Consider the following 15,291-nt stretch of genomic DNA (forward strand, 5'->3'; position numbering starts at 1 on the left):
TCTATTCATTGCATTTCCTGTGTCTAATGGATTCAGATGATTAAAATGCTTTGATCATATACTTTTTGATACTTTTTTTTAATGGCACAGCATTACACGAGTCATTTCATACTGAACATATTAAATGCATACCAGTGTCCATGGCATAATCTTCCAAAAGGCACTTCTAACAAACATCCTCATACTGTGGTTTTCTCCTCCCTGGCTTCTTGGAAATATTTTAGACCCATGTGAGCCGATTGATATATATGGTCCTCAGTCATTTTAATCATGGTCTGTTATAAAGAAAGAGTTTAGTACAGCCGATTCTCTTATAATAAGAACATAGTGTGTCAAACTATAAATGGAAGCCAACTGAAACTCACCACATTTGTATAGTTTGTTAAGCCTTTGTACATCAAGTTCACTTAGGCGAGTCCTCTGGCCAATTTCTTCATTAACCTTTTTTGGAATAACTGTGGCCTTTCCATTGGAGGAGAAGAACAACCTGAAAGAAATTGTGCTGGTCAGCGCTATTCACCCATCACCTCTAGACTTTAGATAGCCTAGCTCACATGCTTCAACAGCAACACACCTTCCGTAATGCAAAATGGAGCCAAGGTCATATGGTAAACCCAAAGTGTTTCCCGCCACCTTCTTAAAATTCTTTTCTTTCCCTGCAAGAAATAAAGGTATTCACAGAAGTCACACAATACACTACTGCTCTCTACTCAATTACACAGGTAATGGATGACAAACATACCATGTTAACATCCCACTGCACTTAATTTCTTTTAGTTAAACAGTAAACTTGTCTGGTGATTCTTAAGTCACATCTTATTCTAATACGGGTTAATAATGTATTAGCTGATACCTTTAATCATGTTTTTAACATTTATTTGGATGTGGTCGTCTCTATCCACTCGTGAATGCTCATGATAGAAGCCAAGGGAATGCAGCAGCTCATGACAAATGTTGCCCACACTACAGTAAGGGCCAACATAGACACCCTGTTCTCCGCCAATGAACCCAACATGAGATGCACATCTGAAGAGACACAAAGTTGACATGTTTTTAAGCAAAAGCATCCATGTCTTGGCAACTCAGTTAGCCATTAGTTCAAAACAAAGAAATCTCCACAGAGATGCACAAATGAACAGTCGCTCCAGAACACATGTTAGTTTCACCGTTTTAAGAGCAAGAGTCTGAGATTAGTCTTTTGAAGTGTAAGACCATTCAGTAAACAAAAGTTTTATTTAGCAAGAGTATTACTCCATTAAGAGGTGAAGTCTGGGGCATAGTTTTTAAGGTCTGAAGATGATGTAGATCCAAGATAGTTCAAGCAAATTGCTAGCTCACCCTTGATGAGACTTAAAGCTTAAGTAGTGATCCTCATTTTTACGTTGATGGAATGTGACACAGGATTTGTTTGAGATCATGTTCATAGCTTCTTGAATATCAGCAGTCTTGGAGGCTAGAAAAAAATGAGAGTGAAACTTGAATCAAATTAATTGAACCAATCAAACAAAGTACAAACACGAGGTATAGCTTCCAACACTGACCGAAGTCTGGGGCGATCACATAGGGCACAGTCACATTTCCATCTTCACCTGGCCATCTCACATCAACTGCATTTCTGTCAGACTGGGTGAAAAACAAAAAACAAAAACAAAAACAAAAAAAAACAATGTGAGATTTTCAGAAGTGAAAATCAGTGTTGAAGTGAATGTGTATCCACTCACCTCTATAAACATATCACCTTCTGTTATAAAATCCGGTGAACCCATTATACCTGTCACACATGGAGGGAGAGAGAGAGAGACAGAGGGCTACATTACATTCAAATTTCAGGAAAGTTTCCCAGATTAACTTTAAATAAGCCCATGCAAGGTCATCAGACATCAAGCAATAGACTAGCAATTGAGCAAGATTCTCCTTTACCCACATATAGGCCTAGCTGTGATTTAGGCTCACCATTTATGGTCTCTGGACTGATTTTCGTAAGGCCAAAAGCCCACTCGTTCCTGTTGTGAGATGTAGGCCTAAGTCCATCTGAAGACAGAAAACATGGACGGTCACTGATTTTGATAACATGAGACACAGCTCAAAAAATTACACGAACGGACTCACAATTTCAACCTACCGAGTTGTTGGTTAAGTTTGACGGTGCTATGACCACCATGATCATCAAATGCACCCGTTACTGGAGCACAGACCACTGCAAAACATTTTTCATTTATTTAGATTAAATTAGTCTTTCCTGACAGAGTTAGTCGACAGCAATATTAACTCACCAGTGTTGTGATCTAAAAGGATTGTCAAACAATAAAATACTACTAGAGTTAAAAATATAAGTTTGATCTTTCTCAAGCCCATGACACAAAGCTCTTTCAGTCGGTCTTTCACGATAATGAAATTTACTACACGTGCGCAGGTGTAGCCTATAGGCATAATTTATAGGGGTGTTTTTTAGGCTAATGCAAAACATTGCGTTTGGTTCATAGCCTCTACTGTGACAAGCATAGTTTGTTCATATCGATTTATTTTTATTACAATGTAAGAGATACATGGGAAAACTTTATTCTGATGGATGACTATTTCCATTCATAGAACGTTGGAGAGATTAATGGAAATGAGTCTAATAGAATAGAAAGGCCATTATTAAATATACTCAGTTTCAGATGATTATTAGGTAGATCTCTGCATCATTATTTGTCAGTCTAATAGAAAATGGATAATGTCCGACTCCGCGAAACCATTAGACATTCTCTGGCGAAACTAAGAAGTCTAACTTTATTGGGCGGAACTATGTCTGAATTTCATGTTACCATTCCGGAGCCGTTTTCTAAGAACACCCGGCAAAATACAGCGCTGACGGACGGACACGTGAAACTGTGTAGCGTAATGGTAATTACACCTTTAAAGTAAACATTTATAGGTAGTGTTGGACTTATTTAATGGTCGTTGGCGTTAGAGTAATTTGAGCACATTTTAAGGTTGCGGCTAAGCTTACAGTTTGATGTTAGCGTACTTCAATGTAACTTACTGATTTAGCCTACTGATTAGCTATCATAGATAACACAAAACAATGTTACAGTGCGATTTGGGGATATGACGTTAACAATAATAAGTTAGCTAATTTCAACAACAGCAAACAACGACAACACACACGTCTTCGAGAACAGTAACGTGAACTAAGTTAGCGGAACATTAGTTTGCTAACTGCCTGGATCAGTCATGACGCGCTGGGCAAGAGCCAACAATGTCCACAAACACAAACCTGCAGATGCCACTCCATGGAGCCAGTTAAGGACTGGTGCTGCTGGGTCAAATGCAGGCACGAGCTCCAGTGGTGACCGTCGAGGACCTTACAAACACCAGCCCAGCAAAGGGCCACTGAGGGGCACTCAGGCTGGCCAGGGAAATAAAAAGTCCAAGAAGAAGGATTTCTGCGCTGATGTTAATGGTTTCTTGGATTACCTGAAGCAGACAGGGCAGCCGTTGCCAGGCAGAGGCCAAGTGGCAGACCAGGAGTTCAGTGAAGAGCTGAATACTGCCCTCAAAAAGGACAAGAGGAGAGAAGACAGGAGACTCAAGAGACAGTCTTCTAAAAAGAGTAACATGGTAAAGAAGTGCTAAGTAGCTGATTGAATTTTGGCTGATAACATCACACATTCTAGCCCTACTTACATTTCTGCATTATGAAACTTTATTATTTACTTGAATGGGATTTCCCAACGTTCTACGGTAAAATATTTTCATGTATGTAGCAAAAGTCACGTCGAAACGGTAACAAACAGTGTTGGGAACGTTACTTTAAAAAAGTAATTAGTTATAGTTACTCACTACTTGTTCCAAAAAGTAACTGAATGATGAAGTAGCTATGATAAGAGTAACTCGTTACCAGGGAAAGTAACTATTTGCGTTACTGTTACAAAAAAAAAAGTTGCTAGGCCTATATGTCAAAGAATTTGGATTTATTGAGCAGTTTTGAGCAGCCAGTTGAAATGAGTAGAACAGATAGATAGATAGATAGATAGATAGATAGATAGATAGATAGATACTTTATTGATCCCCAAGGGGAAATTCAAGATATACCACATTGACAGACCTACGGTTGACTTCAGCCTGTGTCATAGGTTTTTGTTGTGAGGCAGAAAGATCTAGCTTTTGCTGCTTGGATGACTTTGCTCCGAGTCCTTCTTTGCTAGTGGATGGCGAGCTATCTGTGGTGGAGGTATCGGTGTTTTTGGCTTAGCTTTAGATACGTGTGTGAGATGCTTCATTAAATTAGAGTTGCTTACAACGGATGTCGACAAAGTCTTTGCTCCTGGACATAATGTACACATTACATGCACGTTCTTGCCTTGATGAATTTGAAGTAGTGCTTATATCTCCACCTTGAAAATGCCAACTTTTCGGATTGCTCCTGACCTCTGCTGTTTCGTCGAATCTCTATTTTAGCTGTTGCGTGTGTGTGCTGGCAAGTGTGTAAAAACACTGGCTCTGATTGGCTATCATGAAACATGACTCTGCCTTAGCCAATCATAATCGCTTACGTCGTTAACCCACCTCCTCACTAGCTGTGAGCCAGGGTGCGTTCGGGTTACACAGTTTATTCCATATGGTTTATTCAATCAATGCATAGTAACGCACCGCATTTAACGTCCAGTAATGTTAACGGCGTTGTAACGACGGGAAAAGTAATTAGTTAGTGAAAACATAACGTCGTTCCAAACACTGGTAACAAATAAGTGTAAAGAGACATATCGTGGAGTTTATTTTTTCGTTTTGGCATGTAGCCGTATAATAAGCGGGATAATGTATAGAACGCCGGTCATTATTGGGAAAATAAGTCCTTTCAGGGCGAAGCAAGACCCCCTCCGCTGGCGCGTCTGGTTCCGGTTCGCCCTGTCGGGACTTATTTTCCCAATAATGACCGGCGTTCTATACATTATTCCTTACATAATGTGGGCATGTAAGAGCTATGATTGTGTATAGGAGAAAGTGTAAATGAATGACACTTAGGCTTCCTATTTCACTGTCTATGCTTGTGGTATGTAGGTGTGTTTCCACTGCAGGAAGCCGGGTCATGGCCTTGCAGACTGCCCAGATGCAGACAAGGATGTGGAGATGGGCCGTGATATCTGCTACCGCTGTGGTTCTTCCGAACACGAGATCCAAAGATGCAGAGCCAAAGTGGACCCTGCCCTTGGTTAGATTCCACTTGAACCTCTTACCTCTTTAATTGTTGTTCTTCTTATATATGCATAGCTTATGCTCATAATGTGATGTAGAAATTACCTCTGAAGTTAGGTTTCATGTAATGATTGCCATTGGGTGGTGGTAGGCTAGTAGTACAGATTTAGGCTTCCAAGTGGAACACCTGTAGGTTGTGTCCTATCCCAGGTGCTGCCTGAGCAAGACACTCAACCCTGAGTTGCTCCAGGAACACTCTCCCTGTAGTTAATTCTCTGAAAGTCACTCCTGATAAAAGCGTCTGATAAATTCCAAATAATGCCACGACTATTGGAATTAGCTTAACTATCTGCACTTTGTCTAAAATAGGCCAGATGTTGAGTTGATGATCTTTTGTAGAAGCGGTTGTGGCATTGCTCTGAAAATACAATCCTTTTCTCAGGTGAATACCCATATGCCAAGTGTTTCACATGTGGCCAGACTGGTCATCTCTCCAAATCATGCCCTGATAACCCCATAGGAATGTATGCTGCTGGTAAGGACATTTGTCTTGTCATAGTTTGGTTATTTGCATGTGTGCTGCATACGTATTTATATTTGTTTTGTTTTGTTGTAATTGTTAGACTGAGGAAATGTTTTGTTTATTCCTAGGGCGTTGCTGTCGATTGTGTGGCTCTGTTGAACACTTCCAAAAAGATTGTCCTGAGCACCAGAGTGCAAGTATGTATTTCTAATCTTATTTTATATTAATCTCTCCAGGTAAGAATGACTAAGGAGACAGAAGCAAATCTGTTTGTGTGGTCTCACATATTTAACATTGAAATGGATTTGGAATATTGTAGCAGGAGTTTGAATTTTGGAAACTATAGTACACGGCTTGGAAGAAAATCATGCTGTATGTAAGTTAAAATGTTAACAAACACCTCTGGATAACTTACTAATGACTGTTGCCTGTACAACTCTTTTCCTCCCCAGCAAACTCCATCACACTTAGACGCTGGTCCAATAATGTGAGTGCTGACCATGAGGATGTCCATGTTCCAGTGAAGAAAGTACAGGCCAAGGCTAAGCCTAAAGTGGTTGTATTCTAATACAATTGGAAGCTGCTGTTGTGATCAAAATGGAAAATATGGAGGACTTTCTTAAGTATTTTTTGGCTGTTTCACAAAACAACAATCAACAACCTCAGACATCAACCCATGAAATCGCTGGGGAATTATGAACTATTCATGTTGGTGGTTTAGACATGTTGGAAATGTTGACAGATATTTAAATGATGTGCATTTTTGCAGCATTGTGGTAAATGCTTTGCACAGAAAAAAACAGAATACATATAATAAATACTGTATATATTCAAACATTCAAACATGAGGTATGAATACAATAACATATTCATCTTCATGTATTAAATTGCAGTGACATCTATATACTCATAGAAGAAAAACAACATGTATAATGTATAAATACTATACAAAAATCTTTCTGTACAAGGAAAAGTTATTAGGAGTTTCTAAAAGGCAGTTGAGATTGTGTCAAGCTCTAGAAATGTTATGCAGGATCTAGCTGTTTCTTCCATGGACTTTGACCAGCCTGCCAGGTTGCCCTCTACAAAAGGTAGCACACCAGAAGACACCTGGTTGTAGTAAGACACCTGTTAAGACATGAACAACAAGGTTTAGAACATTGCTCCATCAGACATTGATCATTCATAACCATGAACAGTGTTGTTTCTGTAATATTAGGGATATTATTTCAAGCAAACCAGCTGAGTTGCCATGTGTAGACTCCATCCAAAGTGGGGAAATGTAAAAAAAAAAACATAGCCCTGGTAGAATGTTATGGGTGAGGTTAGATGAGGTACCTTGCTGGTGGAATGAGAGATTCTTTGTATGATGAAACCTGCACATTTGACTTCACTGCGAGTGCTGTTTTCAGCAGGGGGTAGCTTCTCCGTTGTTACAGAGCGCAGTGCAATCACATAAGGGTCTCTGCAGGAAAAGTAATGTGTGCTGAATTTCTCTCCCTAAACACCGGAAAAGCTTTCTATCAGATTTAGATAATCAATAGCGACCCCTTCAGTTGCCATGTGAAATATCTGACATTTACTGTATGTCTTCCTGTTCTTCATTTATTTAGATGTGTAGGCATATCATGCAATGCATATAAGCCAAAATGATCCACTGCAATCATGAAAGCTGGCCACATGGTGGCAGTGCACACTGTTGTTAGGGTAGGTAACTACTAACTACAGAGAAATTCATTTGAAAAGTCACAGCTGGACCTCTGTATGCTGGAAAGTTTTAAAGTGGGATGACCTTTACATGGAAATGTTCACACAGGTTTTGGGCATAGATAGAATATTTGACCTTTGAATCAACTTCATTATAACATGCTTTGCAATAAAATCGAGAGGGATTTGACTCCTATCCAAACCACTGACATTCTGGGATTATGAACTCTGATCATTAACAAGGAAGGGTTATATAATGTAACTCCACTCCTTTGAATATTTTGGTAGCTTTGTTGCAAACGTACCTGTCTTTGCAAGGTTGCCTTTTAGACAGAAGAAGTACAAAATCAGAGATGAGGTTTCCATTTAAGGGGCTACATTTGATGTGGTATACAGTCTCCTCTTCATCAGCTTTATCCACTTCCTCACAACTCCTGTGGAAGGAATATAATATTTTGTGGTGGTTATCAGCAATATACAATACAATGTGTTGACATTATTGGTTACTTTTTAACAATGTAACTGCAATGTTTTACAAATGTTTATTTTCTTTCTTCAACCCTCTGTTAAGATGTTATGACCATTTGTCATTTTGAGACACTGACATTATCAAAAATGCTATATATCCATATTCAACATTTTCAAAACTACTTATTTCCTGTAACTATGAAAAAATTACATATTTATTTACAAGTATGTCATCCAGTATAGTTGCCAGTGCACCTACAGGTAGTGCTTGTCCCAGAGTGGCCTCAAGCGCAGGTCAGACAGCAAGGAGAAGGCATGGAAGGGTGACGTGTCCACCTCCATCTCCACCTTTATACAGATGGAGTCCAGCTCCTCCAACACAAACACACCTATCTGCAGCCAGGACACAGTGAGAAAACAATGTCATGCCAAATTGAAGTAACATAGCTGTTGATAGTAAACTACTATTTCAATTTGATGTTTAGGGTTTTGACTGTGATTTGTGTTCATTATTCTAATGAAAGACACATTATTTGGAAGATACATGCCTTATTGTTGACACTGCTGGCCTCCCATGTTGGTTTTCCTGCCAATACCGTCAGGGCTGCTACATTGTTGTACCCCAAGTATACCTGAAGAGGGCAGTGGTGAGTTAACAATAATTCATTACTGCATGATCCAGAAGTGGAGGCATGACTCAGCAGAGTTATGATGACTGAAATGTTTGTAAAACTGTGAATGAAAGTGAAACAGAAGTTCAAGAAGTTGGGTCTATCAATACCTGATTACTTTTGTCCCAAGGGACTGACAGAGGTCCTTCATCTCTGGAGTATAGAATGTGCTTTCTAGGAAGAACAAACCAACAGATTCATCGGTCTCTCAAGATGAGATGATACCCAAGGTTTAAATAAGTAATACCCTATTTCTTCATATATCTATCCACCATAAGATTATTTAAGCATTTGTTACCTAGCCATGCGAATCCTCTTTCTCACAATGGCAGACAGATATCTTCTCTCTCCATCCTGAAGGATAAAAGATTGAAAATTGCTGAATAAACATATCAAGTTATGAATTAATCATTAAGCATGATAGAGGTCAGCTTTAAACTTTCAAACTGTTTGTTCATAATCCATCATGTTGTCTGAGTTATTTTAGAACAAGTTCAGTGATGAATGTTTCAGAATATTCATAGCAAATATGAATATGTTACAGTACTTAAGGAGATGCTGATACAGTTTCTGAAATTATACAGTAACTACTTAAGGACCAGCTCACCTGCGTGGTAAAAATGACCTCTGGGAAGGTCAGCATGTGGCCCTCGTTGGTCCTCTGGTAGCGGAAGAAAGCGCTGTTAATGTGCCTTGGCGTTCCCTGGGTCCACTCCTCACAGTTGTAAGCTTCCACCCGCACCCCAACCTCCACACTGGCAGACAAAGAAAGGCTTTTTAATCTGTGGCTCTGCTGAACATCTTCAGCTCAGACAAGTTAAGACACCAAACTACAAACGGCTCCTTTTAACCTCTTTTGCTAACAATATAGAATATTAATGTCCATATTTAGTCATTATTGCATACACGTATAATTGTTCCCTGTGTGTGGTCCCTGTAGAACCAGTGGTATTTGTAGTCTAGATAAACCTGGGTTAATCTGTGCACATTAGGAATGGAAACACACTGCTCATGTTGTTGTTGCTTATGTATCTTTCAGGGACTTGTGACCCACCTGGACTGAAAAGAGTTGTTGACCATTGCCTTGAACACCAGTCTGTCCCCTACAGCAGACGGACCCCTAAACTGGAACATGTCCACAGCTTTCAGAGAGGGGTATGTTCCACACAGCCGACTATGGAAAGACAGAGGAGAACACAATTCAGTACAGAAGAGACTAAAACAGACATTTCTATACAGCTAACATGATCCACAGATCCAGTCTGTTCAGTGTTATTCGATAATAAAAAGATGAGTCATTTCAGTGTTATTCAGATGATAAAAAGATTAGCAACTTCAGTAGTCATAAATTGTTTATGTTGGTTGTTGCCATTATTGAATGTAATAACCCATGTGGATAAAAAAGACTAGTGCATTTTGTCTAGTGGGGTGCAGTATCGTAAGAATGGCTAAATCTGGCACCTTGCCGCCACTGTAGCTACATTTTCCATCCAGGCCATAATCTGTCCTCCGAATGTGTTACCATGGTGATTGGCATGTGGAGGAAGGACGAGTTCAATGCTCTCAACTCGGGTGCACTCTGTTGATATTCTCTGGGTTGGACTGGAGTCTTTCCTTTGGCTCACACCTTCAACAGAAGCAGGCAATTCCAAAAATAGCAGTTATATTTTCAAAGGCTGCCAGTGACAAGCTGATTATTTATTAGAAGGTAGTGATTTAAAAACGTCAATTAGTATTTAACTGCGTGCTTATTTTCATTATGCCAATAATTCACATTCTAGTCCTGGATTGCAGCTAACAGAATTGCCACTGATACATGATTTATGATCTTTGACGAAAAGCAGAGGTAAAACTGACACTGTGTGCATGTTTTACAAAGCCATATACTCTCCAATTTGCTCCTGAATTGAACAGTGCTGTGTGTGTGTGGCCCACCGAGCAGGAACTATGAATAAACCAAATGTGAGAGTAAGTTACAGCACGTAGCCTGCTGGAGAAACAATGTTACTCTTGCATTTTGGCTGCTGCTGCTCTTGTCCATCTGAATGGCCGAATGTCTGTCTGGTGACTTGCCCTCTGGCTAACCATGGAATTGTTTCCAGTGGCCGGAGCCAGCATTGGGGATGACTGAACTCTAGTGCCTTATGGGACTCAAACTCGGTGCCCCAGGGCTGTACTATGGCAAGCTCGGGGCTCTGGATATTTTTATTTGACCTTCTAACTTGGTGATATCACAGTGTATCTCTCTCTCTCCCTCCCTCTCTGTAATCTGTCATTATACATTTATTTCTCCTTTCCATGATGCTTATCACCCTCTCATAAATCTGAGATAAGAGAAGATGAGCTTGACTGACCCTTGTCTTTGAGGGCGTAGTAGTCCACCATGAGGTTGTTGAAAGCCTCCTCGTTGTAAAGGCGGAGGCGCCGTCTTTCGGAGGCCAATGAATGTTCTAGTCGCTCCTCTGCCGAGTTCAGGAAGTCAACTGGCCTTAGGCGCACCTGGAGAATGAAGGAGGATAAAACCTTATCAGACGATGTCAACATCAGTAGGATATGGCCAGCAAAACGCCTGCCTGAAAAAAGGCTACAGCTCGAGCTCACTTAAGTTGTTTGACCTAAATGAGTAATTCCGGTATCATTCCTATCACTGAACATGCAAGGTATGAAAAGTACATGTTGCAAGAAGGAACCAAAGTCATGATGATAATCAGCTAATACCACATGTGAAGAAGTCTAACATGTAGCTATGCCAAAGTACCTGGAGCACGTAGCAGTGCGGACAAGCTTGACAAGAGACAGAACCATGTAAACAAAACAGACTGATTGTGTTTGGCTCTCCACAGAGTGGAAACACAATCCCATAACTGTGAAATACAGAGCACTCCATGGAGGCATGTTGTGTGAAACATTGATGCACCACTGATGCATTACGATCCATCATCACCTGGCAGTTATCTCCATTCAGAGGACCTTATATTGCACTGAATGCACATAATTGCCAGTGTTCCATTGTACAAGCTGACATATGAACTATGCATTTGTATGCTTGTGAGTAGGTGGGAAACAGTTGTTAATAGACTCATATAGTAGCATCAGAGTAATACAGGAAGAGAGAGACATTTAAAATGCCAGTGATATGACGTATATGTTTACAGCTCCGTCCTGTAGTGGAGCTTGGTGAAGTTGAATGGCCCACTCACCCACCCACTCACTCATCCACTCACTCACTCACTCACTCACTCACTCCCTCACACTCAGTCACCCACTCATTCACTCACTCACTCACTCACTCACCCACCCACCCACCCACTCACTCACTCACTCACTCACTCACTCACTCACTCACTCACCCACCCACCCACTCACTCACTCACTCACTTACCTTTCGTTCTCCCACTGGCTTGCCAACGAAGGTGGAGAAGGCAACGCACACCCGCTTCAAAACGCCACTCATCACATCCTGTACTGAGACACAGATGCCCACCTAAACACACACACACACACACGCACATGCATGCACACACGCACACATACACAATAAATAATCATTAGTGGTGTTGACCTGTATGCCATCAGCTATTACACAATTGTTGATAGTTAGAGCGGTGAGGTACCTCCATACTCGTGTTGAACGCTCTGTTTACTCTGGCTTTGATGTTGATGATTTGACCAACCCTTCAAAGGACAGTTTACAGTACTTTAGTAAACCTTTAGAAGGTACTATTTTATACATTTTATTGTTTAGAGTTACCAGGCATATATGAACAATATGCACGCATTACCTTACTGTCTCTTCAAATCGGATGTCATCCATGGAGGCTGTGACACATGGCATCCCTGCATGCCTCTCGGCTTCAAGGGACAGAGAAGGAGAAGAGGGTAAATGAAACTTCAGTGGGGTTTCATATGTTTGGTGTTGTAGTTTGTGATAACCTCATTCACGACCTGAAGGACTCCTCATGATTACCTGATATCATCAATCAGTTATTTGCAAATCGTTCAGCTGAGAAACGAATGGAGACTTTGAAAAGCAGGCCAGCCGTGAATTTGACACAAACCGTTGCCTCAGACAGATGTTTTCACAAACATAGAGGTTCTGAATAATTCACCTCACCCCTTCCATCTTTTTCATATTACTGATTCTATCCTTGTCTTTCTGTTCCCTCCCCCCTCTCTCACACACATACATACACCTACACAACCCACCCACACACATACACACACACACTAAGAGGAAGTCTTTGCCCTCTTTTTCCTGATGCATCCTGCCTGTTTGTCAACAGCCATCTTCCTCGGCACTATCTATATTTCATATCCCTAAAAGCCAAGAGCTACTGACAGCAGGTGGGACTTGAATGGATGGCTTTAAAGGACACTTTTAAATCATTAATAATCTGTCTTCACAGTCAAATACAGAATCTCTTCCCTTCAGGGGTTTTGTCAGACGGGGCGAGAGTGGTCTGCTAACCGGTCAGCGGCGCTGGAATGTGGGACGAGCGCGCAAGCAGGTGAAAGGTGAGTGCTCTCTCGTTACCCCCCGCCACGCTCAAAGTCCCTGTGAAGGTGAGGAGCGTCTGTGTTGCAAAGCGCTTAATCTATTCCAGGTGTCTCGCTGATAGCTGATAGCGGCCAGATAGCCGTGCGAGGGTCGTGAGGCCGGGATGCGTTCAAGAAGACAAGGCACATTGTGTCCTGTTTGTTGCTTGCCAGATAGTCCTGAGAGTGCTGGCATGCAGGGGGTGTGTCTTGGGGGTGTGAAGGGGGCGGCTCAGTGTTATACGTTATGCTTCAGGGGCCATGACCAGGAATAAACTCAGCTAATTTAGAGTCAGTTGCCTCATCAGTTCTGTCTGAGCCAAAGAGATGTCACTGGATGGCCATATTGTGACAACATTGGTTTGTTAGTGCAATTAGTGATAATTACAATTGTTCACCTGAGGTTTGTAAAGGGAACACTTCATTTCACCTGTAGCATGCACTGTGCAACACAGCTGACATAAAAAAAACTCTTGGATTGGTGGAACACACACACTTATTATGGAGGAAAGACACATGCATACCATGTATGTGATGTCCCTACGTGAGAAATGTCCCTTAGTTCTACACCCTAGTGTCTTGGATTGTCTGTGTGTGTGTGTGTGTGTGTGTGTGTATGTATGTATGCACCAGGCGTCCTCACCAACCTGCCAGACATGCAATGGTGTCCATCCACTTCAGTAGCTGCCCGGCACCCAGTTCTCCCAGGTGGTTGGCGTGGCATGGCAGGATGGACTGGCACATCTGCACCTCGGCCATCCCATGTCCGCGTTTCGGTGCCCCCTCGGAGGGTCCATTCCTGGCCACAACGTCCTGGTTCATCAGCTCCATGCCACAGCGAGAGCGCTAACGTTAGTCCTGGCTTTAGTCTGATACCTCTGACCGCTCACCTGAGCCTGTGAAGCCTGTGCCCTCCACCTGGTGTGTGCGAGTGTCTCACACTGACTGCCCCAGCTGGTCGCCGCTGCTGTTATCAGCATTGTTTGGGCTCTTGCCTTTGGTTCCAAACCTGCCGTGCGGCAGTAACCTCACCTCTGGCCAACTTGGACAACAGCATCAGCCATGTGACATGACCCGCACTGCTGGAGACAAGGAGCCAAGCCAGTGTGCTAAAGCACCGCTGAGGAATGTATAAAAGACGTAACAGGAGGCTCACTCAGTTAAAGACATTCCAGTGATATTGACAGTGTGGTGCACCGCACAGTGAAGTCAAACAATGTGGAGAATGACAACCTCTGGCAGGAGATAATCCCCGCAACACTGGAAAGTAGATCAGTGGCTTAAATCAATAAAGCAAGCAGAATGAAATTCCACTGTAAATAAACAGTCTTTGGCTGAGTGGTGACGCAGTGGGCCATACCATGCAAACAGGGGCTGGCTGGGCCTATTGGTGATGCTATTCAAAGTTTGTATTTGGATAACTTCAGAGATACAAGGATGCTTTCATGGTTTCTTAACCTTCTAACACTGTTCCGGTCAAAAATGACCGATTTACACATTCCCTGTACCATAAATATGGCATTTTTCATCAGATCGCCTCAAGACCTTATGATATCCTTCACAAAAGGCATTTGAACACATACAATTCATTGTGACTAATTTCTTTGAATTTTGAGTGATTTATTCAACTTGGTCACACTTTTTTTGTTTACGGTCAGAAATGACCGTCATAGGAAATGAATGGGAAAGAGTATAATTTTCATCAAGGAGATGAAAGACCCTATCTCCATACATGCACTTGTAAGTAAACTGGCAAATGTATTGTCTGCATTTGTTAGAAACAGAGTTATACATATGTAATAGGGTACTTTACTTTTTAATTATGGCATATGTCTGTTTCTTTCCACACTTGCAACTGCCTGTACACTTTATGTGTGCCTCCTAATTTATTATTTCATTCTTCTTTCTTCTTACTTTTAATCCTGCCTGCCTCACTTTTTTACCCTACAATGTTCAGTGCTTTGAGTACATGATAAAGCGCACTACAAATAAAATGCAGAGTGCAGGTTTTGTACTGGAGTTTGAGGGCAGGTGGGGTGACTGCTTTCTCCTGTTGCTACCAACCAACGTTGCTACATAATACCAGAAGTGAAAGGGCTTGCTCTGATGCTAAAGGAAGTGTGCTCAAAGTAAGAGCTGTATGAGGGACTCTTAGGTCAGGTTGACCCCTGTATGAGAGCCCCCATTGAAAGGCGATGCATTAGTGAG

At 41.6% G+C, this 15,291-nt stretch overlaps 3 protein-coding genes across 5 annotated transcripts; 1 reads left to right on the top strand and 2 right to left on the bottom strand.

The window, feature by feature from the left end:
* Positions 1-59: 59 nt before the first annotated feature.
* LOC121680218 (low choriolytic enzyme) lies at positions 60-2,419 on the bottom strand. 2 transcript variants are annotated; one of them, XM_042059444.1, is made up of 10 exons: positions 2,274-2,419; positions 2,123-2,197; positions 1,954-2,031; positions 1,722-1,771; positions 1,542-1,623; positions 1,339-1,453; positions 854-1,026; positions 575-656; positions 366-487; positions 60-275 (listed from the first exon to the last, which is right to left on the bottom strand). In XM_042059444.1, exons 1-10 carry the CDS (start codon positions 2,353-2,355, stop codon positions 265-267), a joined length of 870 nt encoding a protein of 289 aa, XP_041915378.1. In that variant the 5' UTR covers positions 2,356-2,419; the 3' UTR covers positions 60-264. The 2 variants fall into 2 exon arrangements, with proteins under 2 accessions (XP_041915378.1, XP_041915379.1); XM_042059445.1 differs by lacking the exon at positions 575-656.
* Positions 2,420-2,818: 399 nt separating this feature from the next.
* On the top strand, positions 2,819-7,619 carry zcchc9 (zinc finger, CCHC domain containing 9). Its single transcript, XM_042059446.1, has 5 exons — positions 2,819-3,603; positions 5,044-5,194; positions 5,621-5,713; positions 5,830-5,898; positions 6,154-7,619. Exons 1-5 carry the CDS (start codon positions 3,217-3,219, stop codon positions 6,267-6,269), a joined length of 816 nt encoding a protein of 271 aa, XP_041915380.1. The 5' UTR covers positions 2,819-3,216; the 3' UTR covers positions 6,270-7,619.
* LOC121680215 (acetyl-coenzyme A thioesterase) lies at positions 6,511-14,920 on the bottom strand. Of its 2 annotated transcripts, XM_042059440.1 has the most exons (15): positions 13,731-14,915; positions 12,330-12,399; positions 12,162-12,222; positions 11,930-12,031; positions 10,902-11,046; positions 10,009-10,174; positions 9,602-9,721; positions 9,155-9,302; positions 8,846-8,901; positions 8,658-8,721; positions 8,425-8,508; positions 8,136-8,269; positions 7,714-7,842; positions 7,040-7,166; positions 6,511-6,829 (listed from the first exon to the last, which is right to left on the bottom strand). In XM_042059440.1, exons 1-15 carry the CDS (start codon positions 13,912-13,914, stop codon positions 6,689-6,691), a joined length of 1,731 nt encoding a protein of 576 aa, XP_041915374.1. In that variant the 5' UTR covers positions 13,915-14,915; the 3' UTR covers positions 6,511-6,688. The 2 variants fall into 2 exon arrangements, with proteins under 2 accessions (XP_041915374.1, XP_041915375.1); XM_042059441.1 differs by lacking the exon at positions 7,040-7,166 and having other exon boundaries at positions 6,747-6,829; positions 13,731-14,920.
* Between the last annotated feature and the right edge of the window lie 371 nt (positions 14,921-15,291).

This window comes from Alosa sapidissima, chromosome 13, assembly GCF_018492685.1.
Source record: "Alosa sapidissima isolate fAloSap1 chromosome 13, fAloSap1.pri, whole genome shotgun sequence".
Taxonomy (NCBI): domain Eukaryota; kingdom Metazoa; phylum Chordata; class Actinopteri; order Clupeiformes; family Clupeidae; genus Alosa; species Alosa sapidissima.

Coding starts and splice junctions, on each gene's coding strand:
- LOC121680218 (XM_042059444.1), bottom strand. CDS start 2,355: ATGGGCTTGAGAAAGATCAAACTTATATTTTTAACTCTAGTAGTATTT. Junction 1,772..1,953: donor CAGTCCAGAGACCATAAATG/GTGAGCCTAAAT, acceptor CATGTGTGACAG/GTATAATGGGTTCACCGGAT. Junction 657..853: donor TGTTAAAAACATGATTAAAG/GTATCAGCTAAT, acceptor TATTTCTTGCAG/GGAAAGAAAAGAATTTTAAG.
- zcchc9 (XM_042059446.1), top strand. CDS start 3,217: ATGACGCGCTGGGCAAGAGCCAACAATGTCCACAAACACAAACCTGCA. Junction 5,714..5,829: donor CATAGGAATGTATGCTGCTG/GTAAGGACATTT, acceptor GTTTATTCCTAG/GGCGTTGCTGTCGATTGTGT. Junction 5,899..6,153: donor TCCTGAGCACCAGAGTGCAA/GTATGTATTTCT, acceptor TTTCCTCCCCAG/CAAACTCCATCACACTTAGA.
- LOC121680215 (XM_042059440.1), bottom strand. CDS start 13,914: ATGGAGCTGATGAACCAGGACGTTGTGGCCAGGAATGGACCCTCCGAG. Junction 12,032..12,161: donor CGTTCAACACGAGTATGGAG/GTACCTCACCGC, acceptor GTGTGTGTTTAG/GTGGGCATCTGTGTCTCAGT. Junction 9,303..9,601: donor AACAACTCTTTTCAGTCCAG/GTGGGTCACAAG, acceptor TTTGTCTGCCAG/TGTGGAGGTTGGGGTGCGGG.